Genomic DNA, 19,641 nt, shown 5'->3' with positions numbered 1-19,641 from the left:
AACTATATGTTTGGAAAAAGTTTTTCTTCTTTCTGTTTTTGCTTTTTGTTTATTATATTCCCTCAAAAGTGCTATTAGAAAGTGAAAAATCCAAGCTAAGAGGAAGATATATTCTAAGTATATCTTCTTAAAATATGCATTTTTAAAATTACAAAAAATATTTATGAATAGGTGAAATATAGTCTTATTTGAAATTATTAATATATTTCAGAAATGTTTATATGTGCCACCCTCATGAATTAAGATAGTCTACATGAAGTTTGGTGGGGAGGGAGAGGCTGACAAGATTAATTCTCTTTTATAGTTAATTCTGCAAAACAAAGAAATTTTAGCACATGCAAAAAGTTCTAAGGTCCCTGCAACAGCTATTACAATAATTGAAATAGGACTAGGGTTACATTAGGGTTATACTCTAGTTATAAATCTTCAAAGATATTTTTATTCAAAAATTACCTGGCATAATTCCTATAGTATGGTTAAAAAATAGACAGATGGTGATAAACACTTCTAGAGAGTATGTTTGGCAATTCAATATATGCAGAATCAAACACCACTTGCATAGCTGAATCCTGTGTCCTTTAGGATTCAAACTGAGATTTTCTTAACTCAGGGCTTGAGCTCAATAAAGTTTTATCATCTTTATAAACAAAAATTCATTAACTATTATACATTTAAAGTTAGATAAAACATATTTTAGTTTACAAATAACTATAAATGCAATTATCATAGATTTTTAATATGTAATATAGGTTCTTTTAAGAAATCAAGTTATTAAAGTCTAAAATAAGTCATATTGCCAAATTACTTACATTTTCAGTTAAAGGAAGACTATCTATTCTTTTAGTGAGATTCTGAAGTTGAGCGTAATACCAGTCTTTTTCCTTTTCTTCTTTGTCAAGATCGGCAAGAAGTAATGATCTGTTGGTTTTTTTTTAAAAAAAGGTTAAGGTCACACAATGTTAATATAGAGTATACAAAAACAATTATTACTGTTACAGTGAAGTTCTCTCTTTAAGCTATAGTATTAACACTAATGAATAAATGAAAAACATTGATTTTGGATTTTTGAAGATGACACTTAATAATATAATCATTTAAAGTTGAATATTAAAAAGTGTTTTTTTACTTTTTCAGCTGAATGAGAGACTAAATCAACCTTACTAGAATATTTACACTTCACCAAAAGTATTGTCTTCACATTCATTTACAGTCTAAGGACATGATGATGGTTTATAGTAAGAAGTACATGTATGACACAACCAAATTAATACAAGAATAAAAGATATAATAAAGGGGAAAAGAAAAGTAGTAGTTATGGAGAAAAGAAACCTAGAGTATTAGAAGCTACTGCACTGGATGCAGATGTAATTTTCTGCTTTTCAGCAGCCAAAATAATAAAAAATATACTGTCACTGTGCAATAAGAGGAAGTTACTCTGAGGTAGACAAAATTTTTCTTAGTTTGGAATTTGAAGATGAATTTATGTAATTTCTCAACTACCAATCAACATTTTCCTCAGTAACAATCTATATCAAGACAGTCCATCTAATCATTATAAACAGAAATGCAAAATAAGAGTGTTACTGAGAAAAAACTCAGTTGACACAAAAAGTGTATGACCTTTTGCCCTGACTGTTGTAGCTCAGAGGGTTGGGCACTGTCCTGCAAATCAAAAGGTCACCAATTCAATTCCTGGTCAGGGCACATGCCTGAGTTGTGGGCCAGGTCCCTACTTCAGGGTGCGTGAGAGGCAGCCAATCCATGATTCTCTCACACATCGTTGTTTGTCTCCCTCTTTCTTCCTCCCTTCCCCTCTATAAATGAATGAATGAATGAATGAATGAATGAATATCTTTTTTAAAAAAAGTATATGACCCCTTTCAAGTGGCTCTTTCCCAAAGCTACCACTATTACTATTTTCTTGTGTATATTTCCAGAAATATTTTATAAAATTGCAAGGATATATGTATATTCTTAAACATAAATAGTTCCACATGTGTTGTCCCATAACTTATTTTTCACTAAAAATCTACCTTGGAGATAATTTTATATGAGAACATACAGGTCCTATGTATTTTTGTCCAGGGGCACAGTACTGCATATATTCCATAGTACTCTTGAATCCATGACCAGTTCTGTAGTAGAGGGCATTTAGGACCTTCCAACCTTTTGCTATTATAAAGAATGCTGCATGGCATATCCTTACACATAACCTCATGTCACACACGTGCAAGCATGTATATAAAGTAAAATTCTGGGGTATGTAAATTTTAAACATATTACTCTTGTTAGATGTTATTTATGCACCTATTACCTTCACCAATACAAACATTATTTGTATTTTCTTGTCTGTGACTTCTTCTTATAGAAAATTTCTTATACTCTTTTGTGTTAAGGTAACAGCACACTGTCAGCTATATGGGTTGAAAATATTAATTTCTCAGTTTATCACTTATCTTTTAACTTTGTTTACAATGTTTTGCCATGTAAGATTTTTTAAATTCTTGTAATCAGAGTTGTGGATATTTTCCATTACGGCTTCCACGGTTTGCTCAAACACAGAGATGTTCCTCACTCGGATATTGTTACTTTAAAATCCTGTTTGACTGGAATTTCTTGGAAAAATGTGTATGCATGTACGTAGAAGGTTCTATTCTTTCTAAAATTCCCTTCCCTTGAGAAGCAATTTTTAAAATAAGAAATAAGCCTTCACTTTGAGGTGGTAACCTCGACTGTGAGGGAGTCCATGGCAGGGAAGTAAATTCCTACTTACAATGTAACAACCGTGGGGGGGGGTGGATTAATGAGAAGCTGCGGCTTCCCTGCCTTCCTAACAACAGAAGCAGGAAAAAGCACTGTAGAAAGTCTGAGCTCCTTTCAAAAGCTGGGCACCAAACTGGCATAAAGGTAAGATATGATTCCATTTTTCAGCTTTCCTTGGTGAGGACCCAGAGGACCCATCAGGACTAAAGTGGAGAAAAGAGAGCTGGATGGTGATCCTCTGATTATTCTCTAATAAGTGGGCTTATGAAATAAGAGCTGGGTAGGTAAAGTGCTTAAATTGATGGGCCGATGTTACTGATGGTGGTGGAGTGAGGGGGAGGTTAGGGAAAATAGGGACCAGTTGTTACTATAAAGTTTAAAATCAAACTGTAAAACGCTCTGGGAAAGCCAAGGCTATAATGTCTTCAGCCAAAACGGTAACAAGTGGTTAAATGACAGTAGTTGACCTTGTAATTCACAGAGCAGTGATTAAGGCTCAGAAATGAAACTAGGTCTAGACCCAGAAACAGAGAGGTCTTTAGGGTTTAGAACATTGATGGCTTATTTAGTGGTCTTTAAAAATGATAATCATCTTTAAAAATGCTTCTTTACATAAACCTCATGTCTTCCTAGTCCTCTAGCTAACGTACAGTCACCTAGAAGAGCATGGCACATATGTATTAGGTATTTAGTAAGTATTTGTTAATAAGGTAATGGCTAACATGACAATAAGAAGCACTTATTGAATGCTCTCTATATAAGACACAGTGCTAAGGACTTTAAAAAAAATCTAAAAATTTAAAAATCTCATTCTACAGACTGGAAACCTGAGGTTCAAAATGCCTGTAGAGGTATGGACCTGGATTTGAATCCTGGTTTTACTACTTAATAGCACTTATCTTGTGAAAAACAGAAAAAGAAAAAAAGAGAGACAGAAATAATCTATGACTTAAGGGAGGTCTAGAATGAAAGAATAGAAAAAACTAAGGGGAGAACATCATCAAAGAACAGAATTTTCAAAAGCTAAAAAGCCCCAAAATTCAGATAAAAATGGCACATTAGTATCCAGCATGAGGCATAAGACAACCCAAACACCAGGGCATTGTAAAAGCTTCTAAGTGGAAAAATAGTTGCCTATAAAGGAATAAGAATCAGGTGGATATCAAATTTCTCATCTGCAACATTGATTAAGAGGAAAATAAGTTTGGATTTAGACCCAGACCAACCATCAATCAAGTGTGAGAGCAAAATAAAGATACTGTCAAATAAGCAAGGTCTCAATTTTCTTCCCTCCAAATACACTCTACCCTCTCCCTCTTCTTCCTTCCCTCCCTCCCTCCCTCTCTCTTTCTTTCTCTCTCAATAAAATCAGAACTTTATCTACATGAAGCAAAGTTCCTAGGAAAGTCAGTATGCTAACTTAATGTTGTCTGCCTCTTAATAGAGCTGAAAGGGGACAAAGAAATGAAAGACCATGAATGATAGTTTCTTATTTTTCAGCATAGCATTTCCTACACTGTCAGAGAGAAACACAGTCCTGGTTCAAGGTACAAAATAGACTCATGTGAACTTGACAGATGAAAGAAAGCTTAACACTACTGGTCCAGATGATTACCCTTATTTTTGTAGATGAACATACCTAAAACCAGAGAGAAAGTAATAAAAGGTCTTTTGTTTTTTAGTGAGATATGCTGGGTATTTCTTATATGTTAACATTCAACTTTCACAACTCTACAAGGTAGAATCATATTCCTGTTTTATAGAAGAAAATGACACCGAAATTCAAAGACTCGACCAAGGTTCCAGAGCTAGAATGTAACACTTATACATGTTAACATAATGTCTAATAGAAATTTTATGAATATAAAGGTAAGGTTTCATTCATGCATTGAAGAATTTATAATCTTTTAGGAGACATGAATACTTGATGAAGTTCTTGATACTTATGTATATTATGATGTTTGTAATGAGATCATTTTAACTGCAGGAAGAGAATACCCAAGCTGTGAGAAACCAGGACTCATTCCATCTGTCAAGCAATGTTTTCGACATGGAAATTGATAAATTAAGAAATGTTTTATTTGTGGCACTTGTAATAGGCCTTCCATATTGGAAACAGTCACTTTATACTACAGTTCAAAAGATAACCAGAAATGCAATTAAATATTGGTTATATATTTTTAACCAGACACAGAGATTGTTATCATGTGTAGGACCCAATGTGCAGATCATTCATAGTATTTAAGTGAAAAAACAGAAGTCCCACAATCCCAAGAAACTGCCTCCTTTAAAGTTTTAGATTTAGTTTAGGGACAGTCACATACTATCTTTTAGTTAATAAATGCAAAATGTTTCCTAAGTGTTAGTGGTAACCCATAATACATGCTTTGTAATTCATATCTTATATTACAAAATGATAGCAAAAATTGGAGCATACAAGTTAATGTTTGCTATTTAATGAAAAAAAATTACCTCTCTTTCTCAAGTTCTTCTAAATAACCGTTATTTTCTCTGCTTCCATTTACAAACCCTCTTCTTGGAAATGAACCCATAGGAACAGGACTGCATTCTCCTGAACGACTGGATACAGATCCTTCCCGGCTCCCGTAAGAACGGAGGGACATTTTTGACCGTAGTTTTACTCCAGGAAAATTACTGCTATCTAAATTAAGCTCTAAATAAAATAGAGACATGTTTTAATATAGCAACTGTTCTAAGTAGTCTAATGTAATTACACTGTTTTAAAAGTGAAATCTTAGGTTAATATTTAGCCTTCAATTTTAATCCACTTTATAATATAATTAAAAATACTTTATATATATATATATATTACATAAAGTCTATTGGAATACTAAATATGACAGCTATTGGTTAGCCAATTCGTGCAGGGAGCAGAGAAAATCCTTATCACAAATGCTGATGCTCAGAGAAAGTCACTGACTCCTGGTTCTGGGGAAATGTAAAGGTAGGAGAGGGAATAAGCAGAAGAACCCTAAAAAGAAACAACTCAGAAAATGGCTGAGCCTCAGTGAGGCAGGGTCTCTGAGGGCCTGCAAAAGTGTACTGAAGCATCAACTCTGTAAGAGCATCGACACTCCTTGGTTCAGAAGTCTACAAATTTTTAACACAGGAAACAACAAATATGCATGACTGGATACACAATTATTTAGAAACAGAATGGCTAAACTTTCCCTCCCAAGTCAACCTGAGTCAGGGGGAAAAGGAGTATGTTAAAGGAAAATTAGATGAAATATCCTTCCTTAGATTCATGCTAGATAATAATACATTTAAGGACCAAAATTTTTTTGCCTAGCTTCAATTATAATTAATCATTTTCCCTATTTTGACACTGGAATTTTTAAGCAACAAAATGAGACATTGTTTTTAAATTCTGCTAAAAATGGCTTATAATTAGCTTATGTATGTGAGAGGATAAAGCATTTGTATCCCGGATGGAACAAAGGACAGGACTTCACTCGAGGCAATGGGCCTGGTGTGTGGTAAGGCCGATTTAGTGACTGGCAGAATGGCAACGAGCTTTTAAAAGAGCTTAAAATTATTAAGAAAGGCATTTCAAATAGTTTATTCAAAGCCAGTAAAATATTTAACTGAAGAAATAACAAGAAAATAGACTTCTGACATATTCGTACTTTAACAATTACATCCTCAGGCTGTTATACCAAGAAACCGATAATGGCACCCAAATCAAAAGAAGTTATACTTGGGTATACATACCTAAAATTGACAACTGAAGCATAAAAAATTATTTTAAAACACTTTTAAAAAATGTACCTTTGAGGCGCTCTAATAAATCAATCTGTCCAGAAGATGTCATAGCTTCATCATCAATACTTCCTTGGAGCTGCTTAAGTACTTCCTGTAAAAAAGAATACAATATAGGGACATGATAAAATTCTACAAGTGTTCCTGAAGACACAATTGGGAAAAGAGAGAGTAAGTAGAAGAATCTTAAAAATAAATAAATAAATAAAAATAAAAAAATTAGAAAATGACCAAGCCTCAGTGAGGCTGGCTCAGTAGTTAGGTATTCAGAATCCCTGCCTCTGAGGCTTGCACCACCATGACCACGAAACCATCAAGTTAACACACTGTAATAGTCTACTTAATACCCTAAAAATATCCAAGCTTTTATATATCACATTTAAGTATGTTCTTCTAGTACACTGATTTATATTCCAATGTTTAAAAGGATATATGCACTTTTTTTGCCTCCTGAATTTGATGTCATTATTCCTTTCCCATCTAAATCCTTTTCTTGATCTGATTTGCCAAAATCCTTGAGTGTGTTTCTCCTTCAAACTTAAGACTATAAATATTACAAGTTTCTGTCTCCTCAGCCCTTGGCCTCTCACCTTACACAGCTCCAAAATTTGTCATTTATCTTTATAGAAAAACCAGTAATGTTTGATACAGGCCTCTTTCCTCTACTAGGTCTGTCTCTCTCAAGCATTGCAAGATTACATATTTTTTACCTGACTTCTAGCTCAGCCTTATTCTCAGGTGGCACCTGACTCCTTAGCCCTAAAGTTCTGTCCCTTGGAGGTTAAGGGCTTACGTCTTTAACCTCCTGTTTCCACAAAGTTCAAAGTCTGGCAAATGTCCTGAGGAGACCTGTTGTGTGAAAGTTATGTGTCTGTCCTACAGCAGGACTTTGCCTCACGTTCTGCCTTCCTACACCACCCTCGGCATCCTACAGTACAAAAAGACTCAGCCAGTGTTCCACGGGGAAAACTACTCATGCACTTGGACCTCCTCTAAATGTCAATACTTCACATCTGCCTAGATGTTTGTCAAGACCTCCAAAGTTTCTTTCCTCCATTGCAGTCCTGTTCCAATGACGAGTATCAGTCTGTACCCAGAACCAACAGATATCCCTGGGGAAGAAAATCATCAGAGATGTCAGCTCATCTAGAAAGGGCTCTTTCCTGTTTGGCATTTTAGTTAATACAGTCCTTGATGCTTCCACAGTCCTCCAATATCTTTAAAAGTATAGGTTGTGTGGGTGTGTTTTAAGCCAGTGTTTTCTAGTTGCTGCAGCAGGACTGATTGCCTGAGGCTGCATTCTGCATATATCTAAAAGTCGCCCTCAATTTCAGAGTTTTTGAGGGAAAATACAATACAACTGGCAAAGCAATTCCAATAAAATATTTCAGAAAGTGCTTTGAGAAATGGTAATTTTAAAATTAATATGCAATTTTGAAGAAGACAATATTCATTTGTATTATATATTCTGGAAGCTTGATTTTTAAAAATTAATTATATGATCACACATTATTTTAAAAACATTTTTAAGATTATAGAATGTTAGAAAATCATTTTTTAGAGACAAAATATGTTACGGTAATATCACTAACAAAATATTTATCCATGAGCAACTGTCATTTCATGGGGGTTGCTACTCAATCCCCTTCTGTTTTTCTCAATACATCACAGTTATAGAGTCTTTTCATTACCAGATACACACATGCTTCGAATTAAATATCCAAAATAAATCATGAAATGTCTATTTGAATTCTTATTCTCATTTTTCCTTACACTCTGAAAATAGAAGATACTTTACATGTATGTAGTTTTAAAGCTTATAGAGAAATTTAGCTTCCTAATAATTTGCCTACAGATAATTTTTCTACACCATGCCATCTTTTAGTTTAAATACTTCACATCTCCACATGACTGTAATTACCATGTTGCTATGCTCAGCATTTGAAATCAATGAAGCTGAATCATGGCTCTGTCGTAAAAAAGACAGTGTGTACTTCATTAAAGTTTGATGACAATTTCTGCATTTATCTGATTCCAGGTCAACTAAATCCAATGAAATCTCTATTATACTTTACTTCATTTTTATTACAGAAAATGTCAAGCATGTACATAAGTTTGAAGAACATTATAACAAACTCCCATATATCTTCACATTCTGCTTCAATAGTTATCAACTCATGGTTTTGTCTCATCTACATGCATACCCACTTTCTTCTCCATTTCCTCACTTCCACCCAGATTTATTTTGAAAACAAATATCAGACATCATATCATGCCTTCCGTAAATACGCGCATTTCAATATATATATTTAAACAGGGATTCTTTCTAAACACAACAATGCTATAATTATACCTAAAAAACAAACATTTCCTTAATATTTTCAAATATAAAGTCAATGCTCACAGTGTTGTGCACCTGTTTTGCTGTGGTTACAAAAACATTTTTATAACTTGTGTCAATGCCATTTAATCAACATCAAACAGTATTCTCTTTTGCCACTAGATGGTACTACTAGCCTTTCTTTGAGATAAACAGCTTAATGATTAGGAAACATGATTCAAGATTCTACAATGTATTCTGAAGTCTAGTAAGTGATTTCAGGAGGAGGGAGAATAACCATTGTTTTGGGTAAATTTTAATCCAACCAAGGAAGTGCCAATGCTTCCAAGTATCTTTTCACAATCGATTTTCTAAAACAAAATAAGGAGGTCATGGTTTCTGCTCTTTAACAGCTTAAAGCATCTTAAGGAGGAGATACATAAATAATTTCCTTACAGGTTGTATAACTACTATGATATCATATGCTCAATTCTAAATGTGTGGATGGATTAGCAAGAATGTCTTGCAGGGGCACATGCTGAATAACTATCAATTCATGGTTGAATTCAGATATATCTTAAATGCCAATATTCACAATATATATATATATATATTTTTTTTAATTTTTATTGTTATTCAATTACAGTTGTATGCCTTTTCTCCCCATCCCTCCACCCCACCCCAGCTGAACCCACCTCCCTCCCCCACCTCCACCCTCCCCCTTGGTTTTGTCCATGTGTCCTTTATAGTAGTTCCTGTAATCCCTTCTTCCCACTGTCCCCGCTCCCCCCCCCCCCCCCGGCTATTGTTAGATTGCTCTTAACTTCAATGTCTCTGGTTATATTTTGTTTGCTTTTTTCTTTTGTTGATTATGTTCCAGTTAAAGGTGAGATCATATGGTATTTGTCCCTCACCGCCTGGCTTATTTCACTTAGCATAATGCTGTCCAGTTTCATCCATGCTGTTGCAAAGGGTATAAGCTCCTTCTTTCTCTCTGCTGCGTAGAATTCCATTGTGTAAACAGCAGCACAATTTATAATAGCCAAGTACTGGAAGCAACCTAAGTGCCCATCAGCAAACGAGTGGATCCAAAAACCATGGTATATTTTCACAATATATATTATTGTATCACCCAAATAAGTTGTCAACCTGATATTACATTATAGAAATTTAAGGGTTTGACTGTTATTCTAACATTTCACTTCAGCATGGAGAAGGATCGAAGGGTAGGTTAAAATGTCTCCCAAAAATGACTTTTGAATTTGTTTAAGTAGTTAAACAAAAACTTTAAAATCCATCTCAGAGCTCTACACTACAAAGCAGACATTCAGATAGGCCAGCCAGGAGCTCTCTGCAAAGTAGATGAACGAGTAGTCCTGTTGGGAATTCTTAATTTTGTATAAAATTTCTAAAAACACAGGCAATATAAAACAATTTTAGATACATTGTGTTGATCAGTGTTGAAATACCAAACTATTTTAACCTATTAAGTAATCAATTCAGCTGTTTTTAAGGTCACTCGTAGTTTGTGGTAAGAAAATGTTTGTTTATAGCCTTATTTCCAGAAGGATTTGAGGTAGGTATCTTGGAGATCTGTCATTGCTGGGGATAGTTTTTACAACAGAAATAGGCAAGTAGAGTAGAAATGATTCACAGACAGAGAGACAGAATAGTACATATGAGTAAAAAGGTTGAACTGTTATGATATTGAATATAAAGGATAAGAGAGGAGCAAAAAGTTCAGTGATAAATAGAAGCTTGAAGAATAAGGGATACCTCAAAATGCATAGAAAAAGGACTTCGAAGAGAATAGACAATGAATAAGAAATAGGAGTAGTGAACAGACAGAAAGAATAGGGTCAAGAACCCAGATGTTAAAATAGCCTAGGGCAGAAACAACATTAAAGTAGGAAGAATTTTTTTAAAGGGAAGGCAGTAAGAGTTTTATTCATGATCTCCAATTCTAAAAAGTTATTATTAAATTGAAAATCTACCTAAGTAATTAAAAATTAGAACAGCTAAAGTTTTAACCTCAATTATTTTCAAAGCAGAACATATTTTCTCCACTGTAGACTATATATTTCATAACTCTTCTTGGAGATTATGTAGCTTTTCAATGCTATTTGGCAAATCAATTCCAGGGCTTGAAGGTGCCATGGAAATGCTCTAGGCTACTGCAATGACTGTATTTTTCTAATAAGGCAACCTAAATGTAAGTCCAGAAGAGGGCCTAAACGTGATGCAGCTTACTAGTGACAGCACCAGGAACAGGGCCAGGTACTGACTTTCATTCAGGACTCCTCCCACTAGGGCACCCCAATATTCTTGATAATCTAGCAATGGAGCATTTAAGTGGCAACAAGATCTGAGAGTGTGGGGAGGAAGGCCATATTTAATAACTGAGCCAGTTTCTATGAATTAGATAAAACATCCAGACTCAGCAGAGTGATGTTAAAGTGATGCTTAAGCTTAAAAATAAGAACTAACTAGCCTCTGAGGTTTCACACTTATTTTCTTTATATGAGTCACTGGATGAATTCAATACATTTTATTTAAAAGTATAAACGTTAACGTTTGTAAGAAAAGAGTTTACATATTACTGCTTAACTTAAAATATACTTTTAAGTAAGTGAAATGTCTAACCCCAAGTTTACAAGAAGGAATACTGAATAAAAATGGATAAACTACAATTAAAAGTCACAGTCTTGATACCTTCATATTAGATGCCTCAGTTTCCAGTTTTGTAAGATGATTGGAATTATCTTCTAGCTCTTGTCGAAGATTTGAGTTCTCCATCTTCAGTGCCTCAACTTGCTTTAACAACTGATCATATGAAGCTGCAGCCATCCTTGGCTACCCTTGGACCTATAAGGTTAAAAAGGATTTTGAAATTCACTACCAAAAATATAGTGGCTGCTTGTTTACAAAGAAAGGGATAAAGAAAACTCTTGAGACATTTACTAAGAAGGATTTTATTAATATGCTAGTTAAAGTCTCAAAATAATATTGTTCAAGTAATAGCATCTAAGAGGATGGAACAATGGAGTCTTAGTTGAAGATGAACAGGACTCAAACTTCGGTAGTGTCTGACTACATCTTAGTTGAAGATGAACAGGGAACTTCGGTAGTGTCTGAGTACATCTGCTATTTCACAGTGGGTGAGATTTTTATCAGGGTAGAACTTTTTCAGGGTTTTAAAGCTATTTTACCTGGTTTAACAGGCAAAATCTAGGAAATATAATTATTGATAAGAAGTTTATTTATATTAGTAATATTAATTTCTGAATTCTGTGCAATAGTCTCAGAATTTTAGAGCCAGAATGGATTAAGGAGATTGGGTAGTACCTTCCACCTCTTTTCATTTGATTAAAAGCTAGTCTTAAACATCATCCATGGAGTAGTTCTGAAGTTCTGAGCAGGCCTCATTAAAAGGCAGTCGTTTAATAAAATGGACACACAGAAGAGCATTAGATTGAGACCTCAAATCTTTTTTGATAGGAAGATGATAAATAAGAATTACTAATATAAAGTTACATTGTTACGTTTATTCAAAAGGATGACTATCGGCCATAGGCCGAGCTATGGCATATGAGGTCTTAGAACTCACTGTGCTCAGACTGAGGCCAAAAGACACTTACAGAAAATGGATTAGAGATTGTCCAAAATGGATTAGAAGTAGAGACTGTCAAAGAGAAGTGAAACAGGGGCTGGCGGTTAATCATAAGACTTTGAAAAAAGAGTGGAGAAAAGAAAATACATAGAAGATAGCCAGGTAATAAGAGGTCCTTGGCATGAAGAAATATAGAATGCTAGGAGTTACATTGAGACTAACCAAGTTAGGAAGACCCTGATTCTCTATTTAGTTTAATCTAAACTAACCCAAACGCACTTTGGAATAAATAAAATCTGCCTATCATAATTCTTTAAGAGGTAAAAAGTAATGCAAAATTTGTGTTTACATAACATTTAAAGATCCTAACATAAAAAATTCTTCTGTAATAAAATCCACTATACAAAATAGGGCGGACAGGTTGTAACACCGGCTAGTCAGGACAATACTGGAGTTCACGAGCAAGGGAATCAAGGGACTCAGGTCTAGTCAGTTCTCCAATGGCTAGAATCAATAATAAACCTGGTACAACCTACTGTCACCTGAGGAAGAAAGGAAGTGCTGGGAGGTGGGGATCACTCACAGAAGTCTTTAGGATTGAAAAGAATGAGCACTAGACTTTTATTTGGAGACTTGGGTCTTAATTTCAGGATTGGTTGTGATTTAACATTTTTGCCCCTTCATTTTAATTCATTTTACCAACATGTAAAATGGACATTTACTACCTGCTCAAATACAATTTACAGGGATATGGTTAGAATTAAGAAAGAAAGGCAGGATTAAAAAGTGCTATGTAAATATAAATTATATTATGAAACTAGGTATGTAACATAACTTCCTTATTAAGACTTAATGTTGATCTACAGTTATAAGACCCTGTGCCCCCCACCAATGGACAAGAGATAAAGAAGTAATTCACCCTCTTGAAAATGACAGAGGAGACATCTCAAAAATGAAGGAGAAATTTTTATACCATATCATTAATAAGCAGGCCTGGAAATACATAGTACATTAAAAGCCATGTGACAGCGGTGGAAATCTGACAGAATTTAATAATGTAAGCCCTAAAATTCTTTACTTCAAATAAAATTTTAACAGGTAATTTTGCACTAAAATAATAAAACAAAGTAAGAGGAAAGGTTAACAACACAGAGGTAGCTACACATACGTATGTTAAGAGAGAGAGGGTATATTGCCTTACACAACCACAAAAAGAGCCAGATGAGCAAGAGGAGCTGGAACTATTAGAAGTGCTCTTTGACAGAAGGAAAAACATTCAGCCCTTCAGACGGGCAATTAAAACATTCTGTCATCTTTTCTTTCCTTTCCAGAATGACAATCATTAGTTATTTCTGTTCTAAAAAGCAAATATTTTATATAATTTTATGAGAAAAATAAGCTGTTTTGCAGAGTAATACAGTCTACCTTATATGCTTTTAGGATATTGTGGCCATCCCTCCCTAACTCAAAATTGCTTTAGGCAAAATTTGAGAAATCATAAATTTACTTCGGAATGCCTTTTATACAAGCACAAGAATTTCACATCAAATATAGCTTAAATGCAAGTCACTCAACATTTAAAGAAATCAAAATTTATCAAATGGGAAAACCCTCTGAATCGTTCACTTTATTGACAGTATACAAACAACCATATTTGTTTTTCTGTAGTAAAGATGCCCACTAAAGAGATCACCACCCCATAAGAGTAGAGGAAAGAAGAAGAAAGCAAAAGCATAGTTATTTAGACTTTTATACAAATGTTTACTGGAAAACAAATTTAAAAATATCCTAAGAAATTAATGCAAGGAGACAGAAATGTTTCAGGAAGGCAGGAGATACTCATTTAGAATTACCTATGGAAGATTCATTATTACTAATTTAAGAAGTTTGGGACCATTTTTTAAAAAATATGTTACATGTGAAGTTGCTATTACTGTTTTGTTTTAATTAATTAAAAAAAAAGATGTATTTGCCAGCACTTTTAGATGGTAATGAATAAGAGAAAAATACCAACAGAGAAGAAACCAAAAGAATCAATCACAAAAGACTATTTTGCTCAACTGCACTCAAATAAATTTGAAAACCTAAATAAAATAATTTACTAGAAAATGTATTTATCAAAACTGGCCTCCCCTAAAGACGAAAAGTTTACAACAGAAATCATTGTTAGAAAATTGATATCTTTTAACATATTAATAGATCTACATAGAGAAAAAATATGATTATCCCAAAGATAAGATGTTTTACAAATTCAATGCCCATTCTTGTTGAAAATACTGAATAGAAAAGAATACTTTAACATGATATGTATCAGCTCCAGAGCCAGCATCATACTTAATGTGGAAAAATTAGATATATTCCTAAAATCAGGGAATGCCCATTTTTATCACTGTATTTCTTATAATACTAGTCAACACAAAAGAATGAAATTAGAAAGGAATACTCTTGGCAGATGATATAATTATGCACCTGGAATATCCAAAAGAACCAACTAAACATTACTATAATAAAATAACTTAGTAATGTACCATAGCACAAAATATACAGAAATGTTTCCTTTATAGGTACAAAGAGAAACCAGATAGGAGATGAAATGAAAGATCCCCTTTATAATTTAAGAAAATAATAAAACACTTAGACAAAAAGTGAACAAAGTATCCAAAACATATGTAAGGAAAACTATAAAGTACTTCTGAATGAGACTAAGGTAGACCTCAACAAAAGGAAAGACGTACCTTGTTCTTGTATAGGAAGATTCAGTATAAGGATGTTGTTTCTCCCTAAGTTAATTTATAAATTTTACATAGTCCCAGTAAATTACTATATAAAGTTTGTTTTTATTTTGTTTTCTGCAGCTAAACATTTGAAAAAAACTGAACTAACAAAAATAGGAGAGCAGGAGGAATACACCTACCCCCCATTAAAATACTATACAAAGCCTTTTTAAGTAAAATAGTATGTAGTTAACTGTACTATGCCAATAAGTCAGCTTCTTAGTTTTAATAATTATGTAAGATGTTAACATTAGGGGAAGCTGAGTGAAGGGTATACAGAAACTTTCCGTACTATTTTCCAACTCTTTTTTAAGTCCAAATTTATTTAAAAATAAAATGTTTTTAAAAGTGGTATCATAAGGCCTATGATACAGGCATTATAAATAGATCAATCATTGAAACACAGTAAAAAATTCCAGAAGTACATATATGCAAATTTAGCAATGATAAAGGTAGCATCACAAATACATGTGAAAAGATGGACTTTAAATAAGTGGCATTGGGAAACAGGGCAGCCATGAGGAAGAAGATAAAATTGCATCTATTGCTCATACGAGGATAAGTTACAAAAGAAAAAGAGATTTAAAACATTATATAACATGTAAACTATCAAAATAGTTGTGTTTTTAAATTAAAAATACTTAAATAGAATATATACTCTTCCAAGGAGGATGCTATGGAGAAACAAACATTTCACTTTTAATTAACGAGTATAAGGCACATGGAGGGCCAGCTGGAGTTCTCTGAAGTGATGATGTCCGTTACTAGACTAGGAGTAATAGAATGGGTTCTTAGGGTACTTCAAACAAATAAGAACATTTTTATTTGGTGTAAAAGCATAACTTCTTTGAAATAAATAGGATGCATCCATGCAGTGGAATACTCTACTGGCATTAGAAAGAATGATGTTAATGCAGGAAAAAAAAAAAAAAGGAGTATGCTGATCACTATGTCTCATATGGTCCATTCTGTTCTAGTAAAAATAAAAGGATTGTGTAAGAATAAAAAAGTCTTTGAAAGGTTATAAAAAAAATAGTCATTGCCTCTGGAAAAAAGGTCTGAGTTCTGCTGAGAAGCAGCCCTCCTTTTCATTGTATACCCTTTTGTAGTTTGAATATCAAAGCAAAATGTTGGTTCTTCGGGCCATGGCAGCTTAGCTCAGTCATCTCTATAAGCCAAGGTTGCAGGTTCGATCCCCGGTGATGGCACATATAAGAATCAACTAAGAAATACATAAATATGTGGAACAACAAATCGATGTTTCTTTTTCTCTCTCCCTCTCCCCTCCCCTTTCTCCTCTGTCTGCAAAAATAAATAAAATAAAATAAAAATAAAAATAAATGTAAATAAAAAGTTGGTTCTTTATAACGACTCCTAATCTTCGTCTGCAGATTAGAGAAAGAGCCCAAACATATAAAATGAACAAAATTCTATGGTGGGAGTACAGGAGGAACTGATTTAAGAGGAAGTAAAAAAACCAGTTTTATAACTGTTGAAAAATTGGAGCAATAAGTATTTTTTCTCTCCTCCTCCTAACACGAAACAAACAAAACCCACCAGACCCAAATGGTTGTACAGACACCTTCTACCAAAATTAATAAAGAAATCATACCAACCTTACACAAACTTTTCCAAGAATAGAAATATAAGAAATATCTCCCCAATGCATTTTATGATGCAAATATAATTGTAATATAAAAGTCAAAGGTAGTGTGAAAAAGAATGATTAAAGACTAGTATCAGTCATAAATATTGAAACAAAAATCCTGCACAACATATCATAAAACGGAATACAAATGTATACAGTAAAGAAACTATGGTAGTCAAGCTGAGTTTACCCAGGAATGCAAGGATAGTTTTAACATTAGATCCTTTATGTGTCATGCACTGCATTAAAACATTAAAGGAGAAAAACCTTATAATCATCTCCATAGACAAAGAAAAAACATTTGATAAAAGTCATCTGTTCAAGAGAAAAACTCTTAATAAAGTAGAAATAGAAGGGAAACTGCCAAGAACCTACAGTAGACAACACTCTTTAACAGTGAAATGTTAGAGGCATTCTTTTAAACATCGAGAACAACTAAAGATGTCTACTATTGCCATTTTCACTCGACACAATCCTGGCTGTCCTAATTAGCACAGTCAATGTTTAAAAAGGAAAGAATAATGATTGGAAAGGAAGAAACAGAAAAATCTTAAGACATATGAAAATTTATCAAGTTTGTGAGAGAAAAAAAAATCACTGTACAAAAAAACTTTTAATTCGAAGCAGAATGCATCTTATGCATTTTTAATTTCTTTCTCTTTATTTAACAACAGGTCCTTATCCTCCCATTCTATTTCTCTTTCCCTTCTCTACTAAGAAACCGTTAGTGGTGATATTCAGTCTCCTGTCTGCTATATCTTCCCCCACCTCCTTTTTTCCTTACATTCCATAAAGGGCTATATACATTGGCTGGATTCCATCCAAGAGCATCATAAGTGAAGGTAGGATCCAAGAAGGCTACCAAAATGATCTGGGACAGGGGTTGGCAAGTATTTTCTGCAAGGGTCAGATGATAAATAAGCCTTTGTGGGCTTATGATTTCTGTTAAAACTACTTTGACTTTGTTGCTGCAGCACAAAAGCAGCCACAGAAAATATGCAAAAAAATGGGCATGACCTGTTCCAATAACACTTAGGTTACATAAACAGTGGTAGTTTGCAGACCCCTGGGCCAAAGCATAAATTCTTAACTCTGGTTTTCAAACATCCCAAAGTAGCCCAAATAATTTCAAAGGCTATTGAGAAATTCTCGATATTAGTATTTTACTTTTAAATAAGAAGAAGTAATCTGCTATCTTGGAAAGAATAGAGAACTAGGAAGTTTTAAGGTCCTCAACTGTTTTTCAGCAATCATTTTTAATTTCCACTATTTGTTCTCCCAGAAATTTGTTGCAATCTCATTTTGGATTCCTCTCACCCTATGATATTGTAACCAAGTATCTTTTTTAAAAACTTTTTTATTGCCACTGGTCAAATCTTAGGAGACAGAGGTGATAAATGTGAGTGACTAATTCACTAGCTTGCATCAGAAATTGTTTATACGTTAAAATGTTAAATTCATATATAGAAGTTTAATTTTTGTATATAGTATGAGTATAGCAGTTAACTTTAGTGCCTTCTACATGCATAAACAAGTACATCAGCATTATTTATTAAACAAACCATTTCTTTTCCACTGAACGGAAATGCATCTCTTATATGCTACATTCTCACGTATACTTAGAACTGTAACTACATTACATTTAAATTAATTTGAGATAGATTACACTTCTATGATACTAAATCTTACCTCTCTTCTTTGTGTCATGAATAATTCAGGTCCTTCAATCAAATTTTCAAGTTTTTTTTTCAAGAAAAGGTCCCATGCCTTTTGTATCACATTTATTCCCGCTTTGTTGTTGTTTAATTTGCTGTGGGTAAAACACCACCATTCCATACCAGATACAGCTATTACAGCCACTTATAAAATTATCCTATGAACTCTAATTGTTTTTCTTGTGGATTTTCTGGATATGCAATCACATTAATCCATAAGTAAAGATAATTTTGTCCCTTCTTTCCCAATATTTATACCTTATTTCTTTTCCTTGTTTTATTGTTAGCTTAAAACTTTAAAATAATTTTGAATAATAGTGATCTTATTCCCAATTTTAATAGGAATAGTTTAGTATTTCACCATTTAATAGTCCATTTCAGTAACTATTTTTAACATGTTTGGGTATTTTCCTTTAATTTTTTTTTTTTTTAAACCAGTGTCGCGGCACTTGAGGATAGAACCGGCAGTCTGAAAACCCTTGGCACCTAAGACATAATGAGGAGGGGGCCAGAGCCCTTTCCTCTGCCTCAGTACATTATGGAGACCGGGACCACAAACCTGACCCCAGCCAAGAAGGGGAGGGTAAATTTCTTAATAAAGGAACTTATCTAAGAAAAAGAAGATAAAAAATATGAACAGTAAAAATGACAGCAAACTCACAGTTATTAACAACCACGCCTAAAACAAAAACAAAAGCAAACTAAGCAAACAACTAGAACAGGAACAGAACCACAGAAATGGAGCTCACATGGAGGGTTATCAATAGGGGAGTGGGAGAGGGGGGGAAGGTACAGAGAATAAGTAGCATAAATGATAGGTGGGAAATAGACAGGGGGAGGGTAAGAATAGTGTAGGAAATGTAGAAGCCAAAGAACTTATAAGTATGACCCATGGACATGAACTCAGGGGGGATTGCCGGAGGAAAGGGGAGTACCGGGTGGACGGGGGCAAAGGGGGAAAAATTGGGACAACTGTTAACAGTATAATCAATAAAATATACTTTTAAAAAATAAAAAAAAAAGGAGTG

General features: G+C 33.8%; 1 protein-coding gene and 1 non-coding gene across 20 annotated transcripts in view; both read right to left on the bottom strand.

The window, feature by feature from the left end:
- The window catches only part of APC (APC regulator of WNT signaling pathway), a 159,382-nt gene that overhangs the window by 81,945 nt on the left and 57,796 nt on the right, over window positions 1-19,641 (bottom strand). For 9 of the 19 annotated variants that reach the window (XM_024563318.3, XM_071219413.1, XM_071219417.1 and 6 more), the window contains 4 exons: window positions 11,579-11,731; window positions 6,556-6,640; window positions 5,236-5,437; window positions 810-918 (listed from right to left, as the gene is read on the bottom strand). In XM_024563318.3, coding sequence (XP_024419086.1) covers window positions 810-918; window positions 5,236-5,437; window positions 6,556-6,640; window positions 11,579-11,713 — 531 coding nt within the window. In that variant the 5' untranslated portion in view covers window positions 11,714-11,731. Of the gene's footprint in view, window positions 1-809; window positions 919-5,235; window positions 5,438-6,555; window positions 6,641-11,578; window positions 11,734-19,641 lie in introns of those variants that run through there. The other 10 variants (XM_024563317.3, XM_024563320.3, XM_024563323.3 and 7 more) reach the window with 2 other exon arrangements.
- On the bottom strand, window positions 19,049-19,196 carry LOC112307242 (small nucleolar RNA SNORA57). Its single transcript, XR_002975034.2, has one exon. It is a non-coding gene; the product is annotated as a small nucleolar RNA SNORA57 (small nucleolar RNA).

Source organism: Desmodus rotundus, chromosome 1 (assembly GCF_022682495.2).
Source record: "Desmodus rotundus isolate HL8 chromosome 1, HLdesRot8A.1, whole genome shotgun sequence".
In the NCBI taxonomy this organism is placed as follows: domain Eukaryota; kingdom Metazoa; phylum Chordata; class Mammalia; order Chiroptera; family Phyllostomidae; genus Desmodus; species Desmodus rotundus.
The sequence above is the reverse complement of the archived record's forward strand: the minus strand, read 5'-3'. Positions and strand labels throughout refer to the sequence as shown.